This window comes from Scylla paramamosain, chromosome 33 (genome assembly GCF_035594125.1).
Source record: "Scylla paramamosain isolate STU-SP2022 chromosome 33, ASM3559412v1, whole genome shotgun sequence".
Taxonomy (NCBI): domain Eukaryota; kingdom Metazoa; phylum Arthropoda; class Malacostraca; order Decapoda; family Portunidae; genus Scylla; species Scylla paramamosain.
Window position 1 is genome coordinate 7,059,868 of NC_087183.1, and position 21,221 is coordinate 7,081,088.

The 21,221-nt window shown below is 36.7% G+C and overlaps 1 protein-coding gene across 3 annotated transcripts in view; it reads left to right on the top strand.

Moving 5' to 3' along the window:
• The window catches only part of LOC135089574 (UDP-glucuronic acid decarboxylase 1-like), a 12,599-nt gene extending 4,441 nt beyond the window's left edge, over nt 1-8,158 (top strand). For all 3 annotated transcript variants that reach the window (XM_063985316.1, XM_063985315.1, XM_063985317.1), the window contains exons 3-10: nt 1,187-1,464; nt 1,658-1,846; nt 2,310-2,406; nt 2,939-3,052; nt 3,473-3,660; nt 4,257-4,389; nt 4,746-4,879; nt 5,726-8,158. In XM_063985316.1, the coding sequence (XP_063841386.1) occupies nt 1,187-1,464; nt 1,658-1,846; nt 2,310-2,406; nt 2,939-3,052; nt 3,473-3,660; nt 4,257-4,389; nt 4,746-4,879; nt 5,726-5,875 (1,283 nt within the window). In that variant the 3' untranslated portion in view covers nt 5,876-8,158. The remainder of the gene's footprint in view (nt 1-1,186; nt 1,465-1,657; nt 1,847-2,309; nt 2,407-2,938; nt 3,053-3,472; nt 3,661-4,256; nt 4,390-4,745; nt 4,880-5,725) is intronic.
• The last annotated feature ends 13,063 nt before the right edge of the window (nt 8,159-21,221 follow it).

Sequence of the window (21,221 nt, forward strand, 5' to 3'; positions counted from 1 at the left end):
CACTAAATTTGGCTAGATTCCTGTCTTAAAATCCAGATGTTATCAGTTTATAAGGAGTTTGTTCAGACATCAGGAAGAATCTGATTTAGCCTGATAAAAATATCTGAGCCTGGAGGGAAAGGATACCAACGCCACCAGGAATTAATAAGATCAAGAAGAAAAGAAATGTCTGGTATAACAAGGGTTAGAGAGAGAGAGAGAGAGAGAGAGAGAGAGAGAGAGAGAGAGAGAGAGAGAGAGAGAGAGAGAGAGAGAGTAAAGCCAGCCATCAGAGTAGGGAAAACAATTTGATTCTGATTCATTTTCAATAAAACCGTAAGTGATTACCAAGGACCAGAAGGTATTAGTTGGCCTTGACTGTCATTATATGTGGGACATCAGTGAAGTCATGGGTGATAACACATAGTCAAAGTTTGTGCCATAACAACTTTCATCTTTCCTCAGAAAAATCTGGTATTTTTAATGTTAGTTGGTAACTTAACTTAAGGGATAAAGTATTAAGCTGTAGGAAGATACAAGTCTGCCTTCCCATATTTTTCATGTACCATTCTTTGTCTTCATTTTCCCTATGAGGTAATTTTTGTGTTGATAGTCATTGTATGGAAAGATTTTCAATGTAAAAAAATTGATTGTGAACCATTTAACATTCATATATTGTAAATAGATGGCTGGTATTCAAACTTATGATCAGCAAACACTAAATGTATTAAGCAGTTCCCTCAACACTATGTAGGTTTGACTGTAGCAGTCGTATTGCCAGAGTTTACTTCGTCCAGATTTCTCAGACTGTTAGTTTACTGAGGAACATTAGTAAGGAAGGATAAGCAGGTGTGTGGCCTGAAGTCAAATTAAGGGTTTAGGATGCTTGCCAGATGTTCTAAGAAGTTATATCCAGCTGGTGAAAAAAAGCAATATGTTTTTTCTATGTATGAATTTTTTTTACATAAATTACTTGAAGTATTTTCAGGTGTTAGGATGTATGCTCCAAGTAATGATCACAGACTGCTTCATTTTCATACTTTACAAACAAAAAATATATTTTATAGTAACAAAAACACTGATGGTTTTCATCTGACGTGAGTGAATGAAGCTTTCACACTGTAACTAACAGTGGCATCAGATTTAGGCTATATAAGAGAGAAGATTAAGGATTTATGTTCACCTAATATATTGTTTGTTTTCACAGTGACTTTCAACTGGTCACTTCTGGTTTCCTCCAAGAAGCCGAGTGACGAAGAGGTGGCATATGTGGATGACAAAGCGCGGCACTACTCAGAGACTGGGCAAGAAAGACTTCTCTCTTTGGCCCCGTCTGCCAAGGTGCACCAAGATATCACATCTCTGGATGAGGCACTGCTCAAGATTAAGAACCTTGAGCAGCGGCTGAAGGACATTGAGTTCAGGATACCAAAAAAATATCCAGAAGTGAATTTCCTAACATTCAAGGACCGCAAGAGAATCCTGGTTAGTCAACATTGAAGTGAATTACGAATTTTTGTTCTGTCTTGTTTAATATGGTCAATAAGGTTATTAGTGAGAGTATTGTGAGATCATATTGATGTCACTGATGATATAAACACAAGAGTAAGAGTTTCACTACACTGTTTTTACACTGACTGCTATTTAGTAGACAAGCGTGCCTGCGTTATCCCTGCAGGTGACGGGTGGTGCAGGGTTTGTGGGGTCACACCTGGTGGACAGACTCATGATGGAGGGCCATGAGGTTATTGTGGTGGACAACTTCTTCACTGGGAGGAAGCGCAATGTGGAGCACTGGATTGGCCATGAGAACTTTGAACTGATCCACCACGACATTGTCAACCCACTGTACATTGAAGTTGACCAAGTGAGTCACCGGGAAATTCGTGAACCAATAAATTTATTCATCTTTTTTTTACATTGTCTTGTTTTCTTCCTGTGATTATTGAGTACTTTGAATGAGTTTTCTACCTTGTGATCCTGCATAACTACCAGTGCATGTGAACGGAATTCATGTATAACTTTGTGTGTCGCTGCTCACAGCGTGTCTGTTAGTTTGCTGTACTGATAGTATACAGTCATAGCAAATGGTAAAAAATGTGAATACTTTAAAGGATAAATGACAGGGAAGATGAGAATGATATCTTTCTTCTTCCATGACTATTTCCTCTATAACTAAATATCCCCAACCTGATAAGTCCTATTGATTTGTTAATGATTGGCAATTTATTGGACTCTTTATTTATTTATTTTCTAGCCCTTGGCATACTGTCTTTAATTGTAAAAATAAAGTAAAAGAATACAGTCACTGATCCCTCTCTTGCTATCAGATCTACCACTTGGCCAGCCCTGCCTCTCCACCACACTACATGTACAACCCAGTCAAGACCATCAAGACCAATACTGTTGGCACCATCAACATGCTTGGTGAGGCAGTCCTGTCATTTATATACCTGATTCTAGCTGCTTAGTTTTAGTGTATTAGTTAGGGTTTCACTGGTTTAGTCTTGTCTCCATAACTGTATTCATTCAGTTTTTGTAAACTCTTTGTTTGTGTCATCTCTTGATGAGAAAGGAATTGGTATGTAGAAAAATTAGTGTTAAACCATTGACAGATAGCCAGATAAGGCAAAGGGATGATTTGTAAAAGCCAATTGTGTATGCAGGTAATCTCTGAGTGAAGTATTGGTTCCGTTACCAAATTAATGCAGATTTTATATATAGTGGTAATGATAATGTGCATTACTTTGGTTCAAGTGACCCCTCTCATACTGCTTTTTACTTAGAGTAATGACTTTGGTGCTTCAGCTTGGCTTCTTACATGATCCTTCCTGCTGTAGGAAGTGAGGTGACTGGTGATGAAGAAGTGAAAATTGTATTAGGATAGTATAAGAAAGGAACATAAGCATTTCAAGTTATCAGCAAAATTGAAATCTACTTTGTACCTTCCTCACTGCAGGCCTGGCCAAGCGTGTCGGGGCAAGAGTGTTGATTGCCAGCACCTCAGAGGTCTACGGAGATCCGGAGGTTCACCCACAAACTGAGTCTTACTGGGGTCATGTTAATCCCATTGGTGAGGTCTGGTTGTGTTGAGTGTGTGGGTTGTCATCAGAGCATCACTGTGGTTGGATGGGTAGCACAGGCAACTGGCATGTGACAGGTCCTGGGTTCAATTCCCAGGTGATACCAAGGTTTTTGTGGTGAGGTCTTCCTCCCAACAGTTGAGTTTGGTGTGCAGATGTTTGAATTCAGGGATCTGTGGATATGCTAAATGTGGATGTGTAAGTGTGACACTCATGGATGAAATTAATGTGCTTTCCAGACTCATGCAGCCACTAGAATACTGATCTTGTCGGGGTTATTTAGTTTGAATCAGGTTGATTTATATTAATTAAAATCCTGATTTAAAGAAAAGAATTTCTTTTGAATCTAATCATCTCATTCTATTGATTTATTGGGCTTGACTTAGAAAAGAATCTTTAATGACTTCCAGGTCCCCGAGCATGTTACGATGAGTCCAAGAGAGTGTCCGAGACTCTCGCTTACTCCTACGGCAAGCAGGAAAATGTCGCAGTGAGGGTGGCACGCATCTTCAACACTTATGGTCCTCGCATGCACAGTAATGATGGCAGGGTGGTGTCCAATTTTATCCTTCAAGCACTCACAGGCCAGGACATCACTGTGAGTGGTGGTGGTGATATGGACTTTTGAATCTTTCACTTTACTTGAGGCATCTACATTAGAAAGTGGACTTTTAAAGTTTTGTCATCAAAACTCCCTTGTATAATGACTTCTTCTGAGCACGTCTTTGATGTGAGATGCCACACTTATCGTATACATATGTCTTCACAATGTTATTGCTAGTTTGGTAGTTATTAGTGTTGGAGTGTGTGACTTGGATTATTGCTCTGAAACTTCAGTATGCACTGGCTGTTCTTGATGAACCTTGTTAAGTTCTCTTATTATAAGTGTGTTTTGGTTACAATTGTCCTGTTTTTCTTTGCTGTTTCGGTTGAAGTGACCCAGTGTTACCTCATGTATCAATATTTTGTGCCAGAAAGTAGTTCATGGCTATTGATGTTTTTTGTTAAATTTATTCAAGTTAAATGATGTATGTATTGATTTGTTCATGAGATGCATTTGATGGATGCTATGATTCCAAAAGGGATAGTGAATATCAAAGAAAGGAAAATATAACCCCCAAAAGTGCTCAATATATTAAAGTTAAGGTGTAACAGTTTCTTGGATCCTGTGTCAGCCAGCACCTGTCCCCACAGATCTACGGGTCAGGCAAACAGACACGCTCGTTCCAGTATGTGAGTGACTTAGTGGATGGTCTCATCAAGTTGCAGAATTCCAACTACTCCATGCCAGTGAACCTTGGTAATCCTGATGAACACACTATCGAAGGTCAGTGTTGCATGGTAGTGGCAAAAGATGAGTTAGGTATTCATGTCACAGATGATGCCTGTCTGCTGTGCTGTGTAGAATAGAGTTCCTTGATAGATAATCTTATGCTCTCTCTATTCCTGTAGTCTTACTGATACAAGACCTTCCTGATAAATTGTATTGAATGTACATAATTTTCTTTTAAGACTCTTCTTAGTATATATGATGATTCTGACATGCCAATACAACACTGAGTCAATAATGGGTGTCTAATTTCCAAAGAATGGTATCAAGATCCCATATTGTAAGATAGAGAAGTACTTTACTGTTGTCATCCTAATACAGACTCATAATTATCTCTTTATTTCTCTATACAGAGTTTGCCTCCATCATCCACGACATGGTTGGGGGGAAGAGTCACATCATTCACAAGGACGCCATGGAGGATGACCCACAGCGACGCAAACCTGACATCACACGGGCCAATCATGTCCTCGGTTGGCAGCCGCTGGTGAGTGTTGGTAGAAATGTTACAGTAATGGAATTCTGGCATCACCCTTCACTGTGATATTACCTGTATCCCACTCCTCACCAGAGATGCATCAAAAGTATAATAAAGTTGAACTGGGGAGATCAGTTTAATGGCTGTTTTCTATGTATGGTTTTTGTGATCATTAGTGAAATTGCTGGTACTCATAAGTTTGTCTGATATAGGGGAGGCCTGAATACTGATTGGGATTTTGTATTGATTTGATTTTTAAAATGTTTGTTTTTCTTTCTTTACTGACTCAACAAAATGTGCTGGATGGCATCCAAGAAAAGCAGAGCAAAGTATTTAAGCTTTTTAGGACAAAGGTAGTAACTTAGAGAATCACAGTGACATTTTTTATAATGTATATGCACCCTTTACTTGATATGATGATGTGGCTGCCTTACTGGTCACTACTAACTTATGTAACAGGCTGTTGTCAATCTTGCCAAGAGTAAGGGAGATAAGAGTGAAAATCTGAAGTCTTCTCTGAGTAGTTTTCTTCCCATGAAATGAGAACCAATCAGATTTTCTTCCATTTAGCTGTCATCATTCAGTCATACATCTCATTCCTGTTATATCATACTGGATTCAGGCATTCTGATTTTTTTTTAACCCTGCAGAAATTTCTTAGCAATTGCTTTTCCTTTGTCTTGCACCACCCTTGCATGGAAAATCTGGAGGAAATAAGGTGTAAGATATGCAGATGCTTCCATTGGTAAAAAAGAAACATTTTGGGGAAAGAAGAGGAAAAGGAAGATATAGAAAGAAAATTATTATGATGCAGCATGCAAGAAATTATAACCAAGACTTTCTATCCTTCCTCAGGTTCCCCTCCAGCAAGGGATCAAAAAGACCGTGGAGTACTTCCGTAGGGAGCTGATGCGGTCAAAACATTCAGAGAGAAACTTACATGATCCCGTGGAGGCTGGCAACCTTAGGAAGGCACTCTCTAATGGTGTGCTGACAGATGTCTGATAAGGTTACATTGTATATTTGTATGATAGCTAATGAGTGGGTGAGAGTGCATGGCATCAAGGAGCACACTAAGTTGGCTCATCTTTCCTCTATTTCATTAGGGCTTTATTGCTGTTTTTGGCTGTGGATTGGGAGGGTCAGGTTATGGAATTTTAGTTTGTTTGTGATAGTAGATTGGTACATTTTACCAGGTTGCATTTCTTGTGTCTGCCTTTGCAGATGGCTTACATTTTAGTATCCTAAATAATCATTGACCTTTCTCTCTGGTATGGCATTTGAAGGAAATAGTGATAAGAGCTAATGATTTATTTTCTTGTAACAAAACTTAACACCTGGCAGTAAATGGAACACATACTGATAGAGAGAAATGAAAGCATATGTTTGTGAGTGAAGGAAGGAATGCTAGTGAGGAATACTTGATTACAGAGCCATTGCTTCATAGTGGGCAGAGGAATGAGTACCTGGAGTTTAAGTTAGCTATTTGGCCTGCTGTCCCAGAAACAAAACCTTATGTGACTGGATTGAAGATCTCTCAGCTTTTCCTGTCTTGAAATTTACTTTTCTTTTTTCTCATTTTATGATATTTATTTATTTGTGCAATAGTACATTTTCTTTTTTCTATTTATTTGTTGTTTGTGGTTGAGAGCAGGAACTATGCACGTTTTTAGTCTCGCATTGTATTTAGATACATCGCTGATCAAGACTCCATTCATCGTCAAAACATTGCTGTTTGAGATTTCTGCATCACTACACATGTTATAAAGCTCATAAATTTACAGTGACCTGCTTACACCATGGATAAGTTTTATGATGCAATATTCATGTGAATTCTTTTAGTGTATCTGGTAGCCATTGCCATCTTCTTGATACAGGTATTATATAAAGGGGTTCCTGAGATCTTCCTGTTAAGGCAGCTTTAGGTGAGTTGTCTCAGGGTTTGCTAATGATGATGATGCATTTGCATGGGTTATGTCCTTGGTAGAAGCTGAACACATAACCTAGAGGGTACAATGATGGGGTGTTAATTTGGGCTAAAGATCTTGACATATTACTGCTTTAATTACGGTAAGTTACATGCTGTATTTTGAATCTGCTGTGCACTTATAATTGCTCATAGTTATTCATTCCCTCATCAATAGGCATCAGTTGGGGAGTTAGTCAGAAAGTGAGGCATTTGACTATTAAATTATGACCATGACACTTGCTTCTTTTGAGTTACTGTATGTGACTTTATTAAGAAGTAAAATAGCAGTTACTAAGATTTTTAAATACATAATTCACTGCTTTTGGTTTTAATGGTATATTACAAAATTATACTTTGAGTTTGCACCTCATTTTGTCAAGATGCACAGAACTGTATCACTCACCATTTAATAACCAGATTTTTTCTTACAGATTGTATTATTGTCACTGAGTATTTGTTTTCAGTGTAGTTAAGGTGACAGTGTTACCAAAATCATTGCTGAATAATGATGAATATGAAGTGTGTTGATGAGGTGAACAACACTACCATGGCAGTGTAGTGAGTACATTGTCAACCAGGCAGCTATAAGTGGTGGTGTTTTAACTTGTCCCACTATATTCAAGGTGGGATTTTTAAGGCAATATATTGGCATGAATTTTGGAGGATATTATGAATTGTTGTGTACATCTGAATATTACTATTTATGTGTTGTTCTTTTTAGATTTTATGTCTTGTGCATTATGTATGTTTGTACAGTATATGCATATTTAGAATATTCCTGCTATTTATTGGTGGGTTGTGGGATGCAAGCAGTCAGCACACAAGTTCCTGCAGCCAATGTCCTAATTGGGGAGGATTTCATGTTTAGCTTCCATATAATGCTAAGAAATTGTTTTGTAAAGACGCCGACCCACTGAACTGTGCAGTGTTAGGCCTTTGGCATTTAATGGTTTTATCACTTCAGTGTACATAATTAATGCCAACATGCATGATGTTGTCATGACTGAGAGAAGCATTTATTGGTGGTCTTTACTTTGCTATTTATTACATGCCTGTCATAAGCTGAAAAGAGAGAATTTATTTGTATTTATATTTTGAATATCTTACTATATTAGAGGTCATAGGCAGGTGAAATAGGAAGGTTACACTGTCCCTTTGTATATATATATATATATATATATATATATATATATATATATATATATATATATATATATATATATATATATATATATATATATATATATATATATATATATATATATATATATATTACACACATCCTTCATATCTTTGTGTTGAAATAAATATTTACTATGCACTTGCAATTTTATTCCATCATTGGAAGGCACTGCTTTACGTTGACATATAGGTGTGTGTGTGTGTGTGTGTGTGTGTGTGTGTGTGTGTGTGTGTGTGTGTGTGTGTGTGTATCCCTGCTTATCTTATATATATATATATATATATATATATATATATATATATATATATATATATATATATATATATATATATATATATATATATATATATATATATATATATATATATATATATATATATATATATATATATATATATATATATATATATGCCACGGATTGAAATGTGAACCAAGAAACTTGATTTAGTGGTAAAATGACATTCAGGGAAGTTGCTGGAATAAGCAGCCAAGATATCTGCTTGTACAGGTGCACGGCACTCCCAAGGTATCATTCTTTCCTATGATCTTGTGTCTTGGGTGCTGTTTCGTTGTGTTATTCATTCTTATGCTAATGATTCAATCCTGCGCTTCAAAACGTCATTTACCATAAGATAAACTTTCTACAAATTAAACAATTTACACGTATCACAGGTTGCTTAATATCTGTTTGATCATTCTGTAATTTTGAAAAAAAAAATAATAAAATAAAATATATATATATATATATATATATATATATATATATATATATATATATATATATATATATATATATATATATATATATATATATATATATATATATATATATATATATATATATATATATATATATTTTATTTTATTATTTTTTTTTTCAAAATTACAGAATGATCAAACAGATATTAAGCAACCTGTGATATATATATATATATATATATATATATATATATATATATATATATATATATATATATATATATATATATATATATATATATATATATATATATATATATATATATATATATATATATATATATATATATATATATATATATATATATATATATATATTATATATATTTTATTTTATTATTTTTTTTTTTTCAAAATTACAGAATGATCAAACAGATATTAAGCAACCTGTGATATATACTCGTATATATATATATATATATATATATATATATATATATATATATATATATATATATATATATATATATATATATATATATATATATATATATATATATATATATATATATATATATATATATATATATATATATATATATATATATATATATATATATATATATTATATATATATATATATATATATATATATATATATATATGTGTGTGTGTGTGTGTGTGTGTGTGTTCATTGCCTCCAAAAATGAAAGATACGAGTAAATATTAGTAAGTTTGCCCATCTTACACTGGCGGACGATTTTTTTTCTAAAGATTTTGGAGTATTGAATAAATGAGCTAACCATTTCCGCCACATTTTTTTTTTTTAACCCCTCTCACTCTCCTTGAAAACTATGGACATCCGGCTCACACAGATATCTTTCTCAGACGGATTCAAATACAGGCCACATCTTCCTTCTCTGACGAAGTAAAATGCGCTACTATTGGATGAATTAGTCGATCTGTTTTCCTCATTGGCCTGTGGTATTGTCTTCACTTAAAAAATGTCCTATCAGAGTGACGTATTTCGCGTCAGCGCATGCATGTTGCCACCCACACGTGCGAATCCACACCGCCTTCTGCAAGGAGACATTAAATTGATGACGTTACTTGAGGCGGGTGGATGAGATTCTCCCGGTGTTGTGCCAAATTGCCCCCGAGTCAAAATTTCTCCTGGGTGACGCCACTGAGCATGTCCACCATATCGAAAAGACAGCATCAAAGCATCATTCAGATATTTGATATATTTTACTTATTATCAACTACTTTTTGATGTTTCATTGACAAACTATCATTGCTTCATTGTATGTAGATGTTTGGATAGGAATGGAGCAAATAATCAAGGGTAGTAGTGCAACTACGGTTTTGGGCACCTCCCGGAATACTGTAAAGTTTACAATATCCCGGGAGGTGCCCAAAACGTCGATGATTTGTTTACAGTGTAAACAAATCATCGACGTTGCCATGGAAATGGCCACATACTACCCAACTCTGTAGCAGTAAAGATATGACTGACGCTTATCCACTCGGTGATTTGTATTATAGAGCACTTGCTGTCTTCGGCGATGAGACTTGGTGAAGATCCATTACTAATATAATTATTACCCATCCCATTTCCTTTATTTCTGCTCTTATATATATATATATATATATATATATATATATATATATATATATATATATATATATATATATATATATATATATATATATATATATATATATATTTAAGACTCAGCATGTGGTTGCAAGTATGAAGACAGTATTGTAGTCATCTGCAATAAATTAGCGAGTATAACACCAATATAAATTTGATTAGGAGGTAATTTTTGTTGTGACGTCATTACAGCACAGAGCGCACCACCTCCTCGCTTTAGGTAACCCGCATCACTGGAACGAGCGACCCGACTCGTACAGAGGGCGTTCCCAAGTAGGCTGCTCTCCAGGAAGTCTCACATAGCGTCTTGTCAAGCAGCATTCATGAATTTAGTTGTTGTTCCGTTGTTTAATTTCTCCCTTCAAGTGTTAACTGTATAAATGCCATAATCAACTTTGTAAACAGAGTGGAGCTCTTCTTTTCTTTTGATTTCTCATACTCCGCTGAAATGTTGCATTTTTTTTTTTCCATAATGGCTTCCTTGTTTCAGAGAGGCAATTAAGCGGGCTTTTTTTTTTTTTTTTTTTTTTTTTTAGACTTTTTGTAGCCATTGGCAAGCTTCCCTTTCACGCAGGAAAAATAAATGCGGAAAGTTTGTTAAAGCAGTTAAGAGTTTGCCAGTAGTGAAAGGACACAAACAAAGGACTTGGTAAATAAAGGGCAAGGGTTGGTCTCCGCGGCCTCAAGTGGGGTTGCATCAGTGCGACGGTAAGAGCACTAATCGTATATCTTCCATCTGAGGTAACTGTGCACTGTAAAGTAGTAGGAGAGTAGACGAGGGGAAGCTATTCTCCCTAATATTGAACATTTGTATTTTTACAGGATTCAGGGGAGACTTTTTATTTCAGAAAAGAATAGTCGCTCCCCGCAAAAAAAAAAAAATAAATAAAATAAATAAATAAATAAAATAAAAAAAAATAAAAAAATAAAAAAATAAATAAATAAATAGAAAAAAATAAAAAAAAATAAATAAATAAAATAAAACAAAATAAAATAAATAAAATAAATAAGTAAATAAATAAATAAATGAATGAAATAAAAGTAAACAAATACTCATGAATACATACTAAGCAGTGAAGCACGAAAAAAAAATGAACATAACTTGTTTATGATAAAAAAAAAAAAAAAAAAATGTGTACATAATTGTGTAGTATCTGATCGTCATTTTGCACCTTTATCAATACCTCGTGATACAATACTTTACTGCTGGGGTTCCTCGGAATATCATATCTTTAAGAAGAAATTTATTTTAACCAGCAGTGGATGCTTCTCTTTCCTGTGAATATTCCTCATTAATGTCAGCTAGTCAGCTATAGATCGCCTCCTCTTACCTCGTATGTTAGCCCTATTCTCTCTCTCTCTCTCTCTCTCATCTCTCTCCTCTCTCTCTCTCTCTCTCTCTCTCTCCTCTCTCTCTCTCTCTCTCCCTCTCTCTCTCTCTCTCTCTCTCTCTCTCTCTCTCTCTCTCTCTCTCTCTCTCTCTCTCTCTCTCTCTCTCTCTCTCTCTCTCTCTCTCTCTCTCTCTCTCTCTCTCTCTCTCTCTCTCTCTCTCTCTCTCTCTCTCTCTCTCTCTCATAAACAAACAGATAGATGGGCAGCAGTGGTGAAGGGGGCGTGGCAGGTGGATCTGTCAGCTGGGAGATGGAGCTGTCAACCTGTGTTTTCCTCTTTTTTTTTTTTCTCTCGAATTTCTCAAATAATGGTATCTGCTAACCTGTTTCTCCATGCTTGCAACAACAACAACAACTGCATCAAACAGCAGCAACAACAAGCAGAGACGCTGTCTGACATAGTGACAGCCGCAGGAGACGTACAGTACACTCCTTGCAGACTCTGAAATGCCACTGATATGTGTCTTCCCATCCCTCAGACATTCTCGCTTTATTGATGCTTGAAAACTATTGCCACGTGATTAGCAGAAACTATCAGTGGGGAATCCTGGCGTGAACGTTCGAGTAAATAAGAATGTATGTCCGATGCCCCCACGGCTCTCACATACCAACCAGCATGGCGTGTAGTGCTCCTACCACCCTCTATTTTATTTATTTTTTTCTCAGTTTGTAACAGTTGTATTCCATCTTATTAAGGATTACAAGATAATCTTGGACAGGTTTTGAAAAATGTCCTGTGGAACTTACTTGTTGCCACCTTCCTATTTTATGTCAAGATCGTAATCTTTAGTTTTAAACTTCAAAATTTTAATTTCTCCGTTTTCTCATGTAATATATCTACTTGTCTATTACTTCATTTGGAGAAATGTATTTCAGGACATCCTTATCTCCTTTTTCTCTTGTTATGTTTCCTTCTGTGTCTTCTAGTTGACACAACTTTTACACAAAGAGCTAAAACTGTCTTATAATCTTTTTTGTTACAAATTTGTACAGCATGACCATGTTTCCTCTTTTTCGTCTTTCCTCTTTTCCCACAGGATGACATCAATGACTCTCAAAGCCCTGGAATGGCTGTCGGTATGCATTAGTCAAGGCGCGTTTTACTACCATAATATGACCGGTATTGCCATGTCAGAAACTGTTCTTGGATAACCAACAGAATATATATATATATATATATATATATATATATATATATATATATATATATATATATATATATATATATATATATATATATATATATATATATATATATATATATATATATACTCGTACATACCATATCTGAATTTGGCCACTTGCATTTGACAACACCCTAAATACTGAATACTTACTTAGAATTGCTATACTTATAATCTTGTTATTTTTAAATTCATAGATTATAAGTACCGAACTTGTTTTAAGACGAGCAGAAAATAATATATTTTTTTACTTAACATTTTACCATTGTGTAAATACTGACATACCACACAACTATATATTGTGAACAAAACGGTGTTATTATTATTTTTTTCTAACAATTTCAAGGCACGTGAAAGGACATAAATAGATGGCTATTTTTTAATAGATACAAACAGCTCAGTGAAATTAGCGATGTTAAAGAGAACACGAGTTTCTGGAGTCTCAGAGTTCTATCCTCATCATGTTAAACCGATGCTGGTAGTGGTGGTGATGGTGGTGCGTGAAGATGAAAACTAGTAGTCATTACAAGTTTCATGTAGCGAGGTGGGAAACATTCTGGTGATGGAGACTGGAGATGAAAATTCAGAGACAAGAGGATGAACTGTGAGACGTGAGGTGAGGATAATGTAAAAAAGGAGGAATCATTAGTTGACCTGAGGCGTGAGGCTGTGGTTATGAAGAAACAGGCGGGCAATATGAGCTACGTGGGGGACGCCAGGCGATGATGAAAGGCGGAGCAAGGCAAGTGCAGCGGCACTGGGAGAGGCAGAAGCAGTGGTCGGTGAGCGGTGGTGCGGGCAGGTACTGTCAACTGGCGGCTCAGGCAGGGATCCACGCCGCTGTAACCCAACCCTGTATAAATTCCCCTACAATGGCTGACGCGAAGTGTAGTAACTGTGGTAGTGCGTGCCTGATATTGCGTTAGTGCGTGATACCCCATAGTGGCTTGACTACAGTGCTGAAATAAATGGGGGAAAAAGTTTATGATGTAAGGCTGAGCGCATCAAAGTGGTGAGGGTGGTTGTGACGAGCTCTTGAGAAGTTGTGACGGGCGAGACAGCGAGAGGTGCTGGTGTTGGTGTGGGTGGTGTGTTACTCATCACCTCATTCCTGTCTGCTTTATCCTGTACCATCATTCTACCATCCTGCCCAGGGACATGAAGGCTGCTGCAGGCGTCCGGTGGCTGCTCAGTGTGGCCTGCATCCTGCTCATCGCCATGTCAGGTCAGTTCTTTATTTACGATTCCGTTACGTATTTGTTTGGGTAAGGGCGAGAGTACTATGACTGGCAGCTGATACCTTAAAAACATTATTCGTTCGAGGATTTTCATGTAATTATCTGAACTTCTTTCCCAGACTTTTTTTTTTTTTCTCCTGCAGTCAAACTCATAGAGACGCATGGTCTTATTTTTGGCAGTGCTGTTTATTCATTTATATTTTCCATCGCGCCCTTTTGAGAAGTTTGGGATCGAGTGCATAATACATTTCCTCCTCTTGTGGAAATAACTCCTCCAAAACTCCCTAATTATCAAAGATCCATTGACGTACTTGCATTTTGAGCCCTTACACTGCGATATACAACAATTCATTGCACAAAACATGACTGTGCAGTCTTTTTAAGCACCGTGAGAAAGGAAAGGGATTAAAACAACAGATTACTCATTGTCTAGCCAGTATTATGTTTAGATTTGACTTAGCAGCAGTGAATGGTTAACTTAACACCATTGTTGATTTTTTTGCTTTTTTTTTTTTTTTGTGTGTGTGTGTGTGTGTGTGTGTGTGTGTGTGGTGTGTGTGTGTGTGTGTGTGTGTGTAAGAGGGACACTAGTCAAAAGTAAGAAAAAGGTAGAAAAAATGCCCACTTATTTTTCTTTCGTGTCTCATATTTTATTAATTCTTATACCACTAGTTTATTAATTCAGCGATTGATCTAGTGCTGTGTCTATACGAGGCTATTATGGAAGGAGCGCCTTGAATTTTACAGACTTACGTATTGATTTATTAAAATCTTTACGCCTCTCACCGTAATGCTTTTAGAGATTCTCGGGGATGACCTACTTTTTTTTTCTTTTCTGGAGGTGAAAATAAAATATCTATACGGATCTTTTTTTAGTACGTACTTTTTTTTGACGTTTATTCTAGTTCTTTTCTTAGTACGTCCGTTTCTTTCGACGTTTATTTTAGTTCTCCATAGTAGGTACATTTTTTTGACGTTTATTTTATTTATTTATTCATTTATTTATTTTTTTGTTTTGGGGGTACGTACATTTTTTTAGACGTTTTTCGTACATATCTATTTTGTTGCGTTGATGAAGCCGAAAATATTGTGTATTTTTTTCTTTAGAGCTAATTTACGATGAAAAAAATAAATCTTTATAGCATTTCGTATACTTGAAAGTTGTAAATTAGGCGCATAATTTCTTTAACACTTGCAGGATTTTACAAAACGAATTCCCCAAAGTTTATATTTTCACACTTTGGTATATTATGAACTTTCTGCACCACTTCACTTCCTCGTGCTGGTTAAGATGAAAATTGGTTGCATGTTTTTCATAAGCCACACCTCGATTCTCAGAGGCGACCTGGTTTTTCATCCTCAGAAGAGGTTAGAATTTTAGTGCTCGTCTGGGTGTCACCGGCAGCGCGGGAAACGAGTGCCCGTGTTTGTGGTTCCGGTGGACTCAATTGCCGGCGCGGACGTAACTGTTATGGGTGTATCACTGAGTTATTGAGTGCCTGTTATGATGTGAAGGCTCATGTGATGTTGGGGTATTTTATTTATTCATTTATATATTTTTTTATTCATTTTATTTATTTTTTTCTTATTCTTACTGAGGTAGTTGTTCCATGTTGTTGTTTTTGTTGGTGTTTGTTGTTTGTTTGTTGTTGTTTTTGTTGTTGTTGTTGTTGTTGTAGGTGGTGGTGGTGGTGGTTTTGTTGTTGTTAGTGGTGGTGGTGGTGCTTTTGTCGTTTTTACTACTACTACTACTACTGCTACTACTACTACTACTACTACTACTACTACTACTACTACTACTACTACTACTACTACTACTACTACTACTACTACTACTACTACTACTACTACTACTACTACTGCTGCTGCTACTACTTATATCTTTGTAAAGCAGGACATATGCATAAAAGAAAAACTGTCGACTACCTTTTTCAATAGAACTACGTTGGCAGGTGATGCTACAGAGAGAGAGAGAGAGAGAGAGAGAGAGAGAGAGAGAGAGAGAGAGAGAGAGAGAGAGAGAGAGAGAGAGAGAGAGAGAGAGAGAGACTGTTTCATAGAGCGAAGGAAAAAATTCATGATATTAGACCTGGAAACATAAGTTGTTGTTATTGTTGTTGTTGTTGTTGTTGTTGTTGTTGTTGTTGTAGATGTTGTTGTTGTTGTCATGATTGGATAAACGATGAATTGTTTGCATTTTAATTGATCTGTTTTGGTGATCGCTTTCATGTACGATATTTGTATGACCTAAATGATGTCTTTTTATGTTATTACGTATGTGTCGTAATTGGATGCGAAATAGTTTAGCATTTGTATTTATTGTATATATATTAATTCAAGATTGTTACCACGTATACTTATGATATTTCACAATGTTAAATACGTTTCTTGTTTTATAATCTCACACAAGCTTTCAATTCCTTGAAAGCAAAGTTTTGGAGCAGAAATACAAAGTTTGGTACTAATTAAGTTGAGTGCCAGTATTAATCTTGAGTGTCTTGATCATTAATTCTTACTCTAGATATTAATGAACGTCAGATTCCCAAAGAGGCATAAATTAATCAACTCCCCGATGCTTCATTAGTGTGGCATTATGGGTCACTGTGTAAGACTCCAGGCCTGCTACCGCTAACACGACTGGGAAATTGGTCTTTCCTCAAAATTGTTGATGAAGAATTAAAAAGAAATACGCCAGTCAAGTAAGTCGTTCCTGACAGTCGATGGTAAATGATTTAAAAAGAAATAGGTACACCCGTTCAAATAATTTTCTCAGAACTGACAAGGAGCTACTTGAGAAAAAGAATAGACTCTCTGATATGCCGTTCTTTTCTCAAAATTGACGATGTACTCGTATGAATTGAGAAAAATCAACAGTTTCAAATTATTGTTTTTATTTTTTTCGAATTTGATGTTATAATAGAACAAGACTGGTATTTCCAGTTGATAATATTTGTGGCTTAATTATTTATTTACTTACTTATTGATTTATTTTATTGTGTAGTAGTTGAAGAAAAATACTGACCCTTTACTCAGCAATACTTCATACAAGGAACGCAACTTTGAAATTGAAATTATTAACCGCTTCTGTCAAATGCCTTCCTGCGAATTGTTTCTTGGTATTCTTCGTCTCTTCTTGGTAGCAGCTGTAAATGTAAATATTTGTTAGACTTATGTTCTTGGTTATCGTCGGTGACCTCTCTCTCTCTCTCTCTCTCTCTCTCTCTCTCTCTCTCTCTCTCTCTCTCTCTCTCTCTCTCTCTCTCTCTCTCTCTCTCTCTGGAGCTCCGAACAAGTCTCTTTGTGAATCATTACACGTAAGTCAGTGGAATTTGATTTTAAATTTATACATATTCCTCACACCCACTGACAAAATGTTAAGGGCTGCCTTTATGTAGAGCGTCGCATGCACGAAGGTACTTAACATTCAGGGATGCAGAACAATGAAACCAGTTGCCAGTTGAAAACTGTGGTTCTTACAATACCTCACCAAGAAAATAAAGCAAATGATTTTCAAGTTGTTGAGCACTCGACTGTATTGTGATTGGTTGCGTTGTATTATTATTATTATTATTATTATTATTATTATTATTATTATTATTATTATTATTATTATTGTTATTATTACTACTACTACTACTTTGCCGTAATGCTGTATTATTGTATTTATTATTAATAATGTATTTGTACTTTACAAGTGAAATTTGTTTAATAAGCAATAATGTTTTATAACATTCTCTCTCTCTCTCTCTCTCTCTCTCTCTCTCTCTCTCTCTCTCTCTCTCTCTCTCTCTCTCTCTCTCTCTCGGCCTCTTCCCGTGGCCTCACTCGCCATAATGGATCATCATACCGATCTCACGCTTGCCAGGTGAAGGTGCCAGGCGGCTGGTTCAGACTGAGCGTCCGGTCAGGCTGAGAGAGAGAGAGAGAGAGAGAGAGAGAGAGAGAGAGAGAGAGAGAGAGAGAGAGAGAGAGAGAGAGAGAGAGAGAGAGAGAGAGAGAGAAAATGAAATGCTATCGCTAGTATCTGTTAACATCATTATTATTGATGATAAATAATATTCGTAGCTGTTGTTGAGAGAGAGAGAGAGAGAGAGAGAGAGAGAGAGAGAGAGAGAGAGAGAGAGAGAGAGAGAGAGAGAGAGAGAGAGAGAGAGAGAGAGAGAGAGAAAAAAATAATTACTTGCTTTTCGAGGAACAGCAGTTCATTGTCGATGGGAACATTCCAGTTGTTGTTGTTGTTGTTGTTATTTGTTATTATTATTATTATTATTATTATTATTATTATTATTATTATTATTATTATTATTATTATTATTATTATCATCATCATCATCATCATCATCATCATCATCATTGTCATTAGTATCATTACCTATTATTATCATCGTAATTACTGCTCTTGTTAGTAAAAGCCATGGCTTAAAGTAGTAGTAATAATAGTAGTAGTAGTAGTAGTAGTGCTAGTAGTAGTAGTAGTAGTAATTGTTGTTGTTGTTGTTGTTGTTGTTGTTGTTGTTGTTGTTGTTGTTGTTATTCTTATTCTTCTTATTATCATTATTATATGACTATATGAATGAAGCATTATTCACCTTTTACGAGATGCTTTTTCAGGAATGAGATTTTACACAACAAATATAGGTTGCCATTTGTTAAGAAGGTTTAGCGGTGGGGGTGGTGGTGGTGGTGGTGTCAGTGATAACGAAAGTAGTGGTGGTGGTAATAGTGCAAATGGCGTGGTGGTAATGTTGTTGTTGTTGTTGTTGTTGTTGTTTATAGGTGGTGGTGATAATTTAGTTGTCGTTGTTGCCGGTGGTGGTGGTGGTGGTGGTAGTAGTTTTGTTGCAGGAGGTAGTGGTAATGTTGCTAATTGTTATAATGGTGGTGATGGTGGTGGTGGCAGAAGTAATTTATTTGTGGTTGGCGGTAATTATGGTGTCGTTGTTTGTGATGGTAGTGACAGTGGTAATAATGGTGGTGATGGTAGCAATGGTGATGTTGGTGGTGATGGCGGTGGTAATAATGATGACGATGGCAATAGTAATGGTGGTGGTGGTGATGGTGGTGGTGATGGTGGTGGCGATGGCGGTGGTAATAATGATGACGGTGGCAATAGTAATGGTGGTGGTGGTGGTGATGGTGGTGGCGATGGCAGGTGGCGACGGTAACATGTACACAGACACAGGAGCAAATTAAATCCATAAAAAGCTGCCACCACGTAGTACAGCAACGCGTTATTGAGCCGTGAATCAACTCAAATCAACATTTACACAACCAACAAAAATGCGGTCACCCATCATGCGTGCGCCCTTCAAAATATATGCACCCACTCACTCCGAATCAGCGCCATCACGTGAAGCTTGAATTTTTACCCGAATGGAGTTAATACCGAATACAAAAGCTGCAACATATGATAGCTTTAGCGTGAGGATAGCCTGCTGAAATGTGACGTGTGGATGTGTGTGTTGTGATGGCGCCGCTTGTAAGTTGTGGTGTCTGTTCTCATCCTTGCCGAGCAGTAGACAGATCTGTATAATAGTGGTTAGTTTCTTCTTTCATCGCCTCATCTCTTAACTGGCCGTAGTGGAGTGATTTGAAAGGTAAGGCGCCGGAACATCGTGGTCAATTAGCTGTAGTGGAAGTTGTACAGGTTTTCGAGTGTCTTCGTGAGTCTGGTGATAGTATAAGATTCTGCCTCCTCATTTAGAAAAGATCGCTCATAAGAATATGCCTTCATTATCATTATACTTGCGGTTAAACCCTTCGTCGTCATGTTATCAGGCTGTACTGGAAGTTGCATAATTTTTCAAGAGTCTTCGTAATTTTTGTGATAGATTAACAAGGATTCCACATCATTAACTGGGAAAAATACTTATGAGAACATTATACGTGTGATTAATACCTTCGTCATCTCTTCTCAGGTGTAGCAGTGGACGTTGTACAGGTTTTTAAGCGTGTCTTCATGATTCTTGTGATAGTTTACCAAAGATTCTTCACCATCATTTGGAAAGAAAACCACGTATAAGAACACTATACTTGTGTTTGACCCCTTCGTCATCATCTCTTATCGGGCTGCAGTGGAAGTTGTATAGGTTTTCCAGGTTTCTGTGATTCTTCTGATAGTTTAATAAATATTCGACATCATCAGCTGGGGAAGAAAACACTTATGAGAGCATTACTTGTCTCTGTGGCTTTGAAAAAATAGTCTTGAGAGAAGAAAGCGTTGTAGTAAAGTGCCATAGTATCAGTTTTGTTATTCTGGATGCAATTTGAGGATTTTATTAAAAGATTTTGATGAGTTTTCGTAATCAAATGGTTACACCTCATCTCTGGTTAGTCATCCACTGCAATCAACTCTATATCCACTTCATTCTGACAAACAGTGGATGAGATTATTGCATAGAGTTTGGTAATAATCGAGTACACTGAACGGGGTAAGTACTAGATGAAGCTTAGTTCGAGCGAGCAAACCGAATGAGTGAAGCTGTGTTCGAGACCCGGTACTGATGCGTGGTGCTATGTTCGAGACACTTAAAATAGGCCAAGCGGAGAGAAAATCTTACAGTGCTCACTTTATCAGTACCTGTTATTGTAATAAAAATACGCAGCACTATTTTCTTTGTCTTTTGCGGGGGTCGGAGGTGGATGAAGAAACAGCCATAAATAATTGTAGTTGGGAACCGGGACTTTGTGTCAGGGTGATGCGATTCATTATAGAGTTAACGAAGCTCTGTTCGAAACGCATTACGAGTGGATGGAGCACCGTTCGAAACGCTTACATGGGAGGAGGAGGAGGAGGAGGAGGAGGAGGAGGAAGGATGGCAGGTGGTGGAGGAGGGTGTGAGGAGGAGGAGAAGGAGGATGAAGAGGAGGGGTGGCAGGTGGTGCGGGAGGGCGTGAGGAAGAAGAGGAGGAGTAGGAGAAGGAGAAGAGGGAGATGACAGACGGTGGGAGGGGAACGAGGAGGAGGAGAAAGAGAGGAAAGAGATTGTAGGTGGTGGGGGAAGGGTGTGAGGAGGAGGAGAAGGAGGAG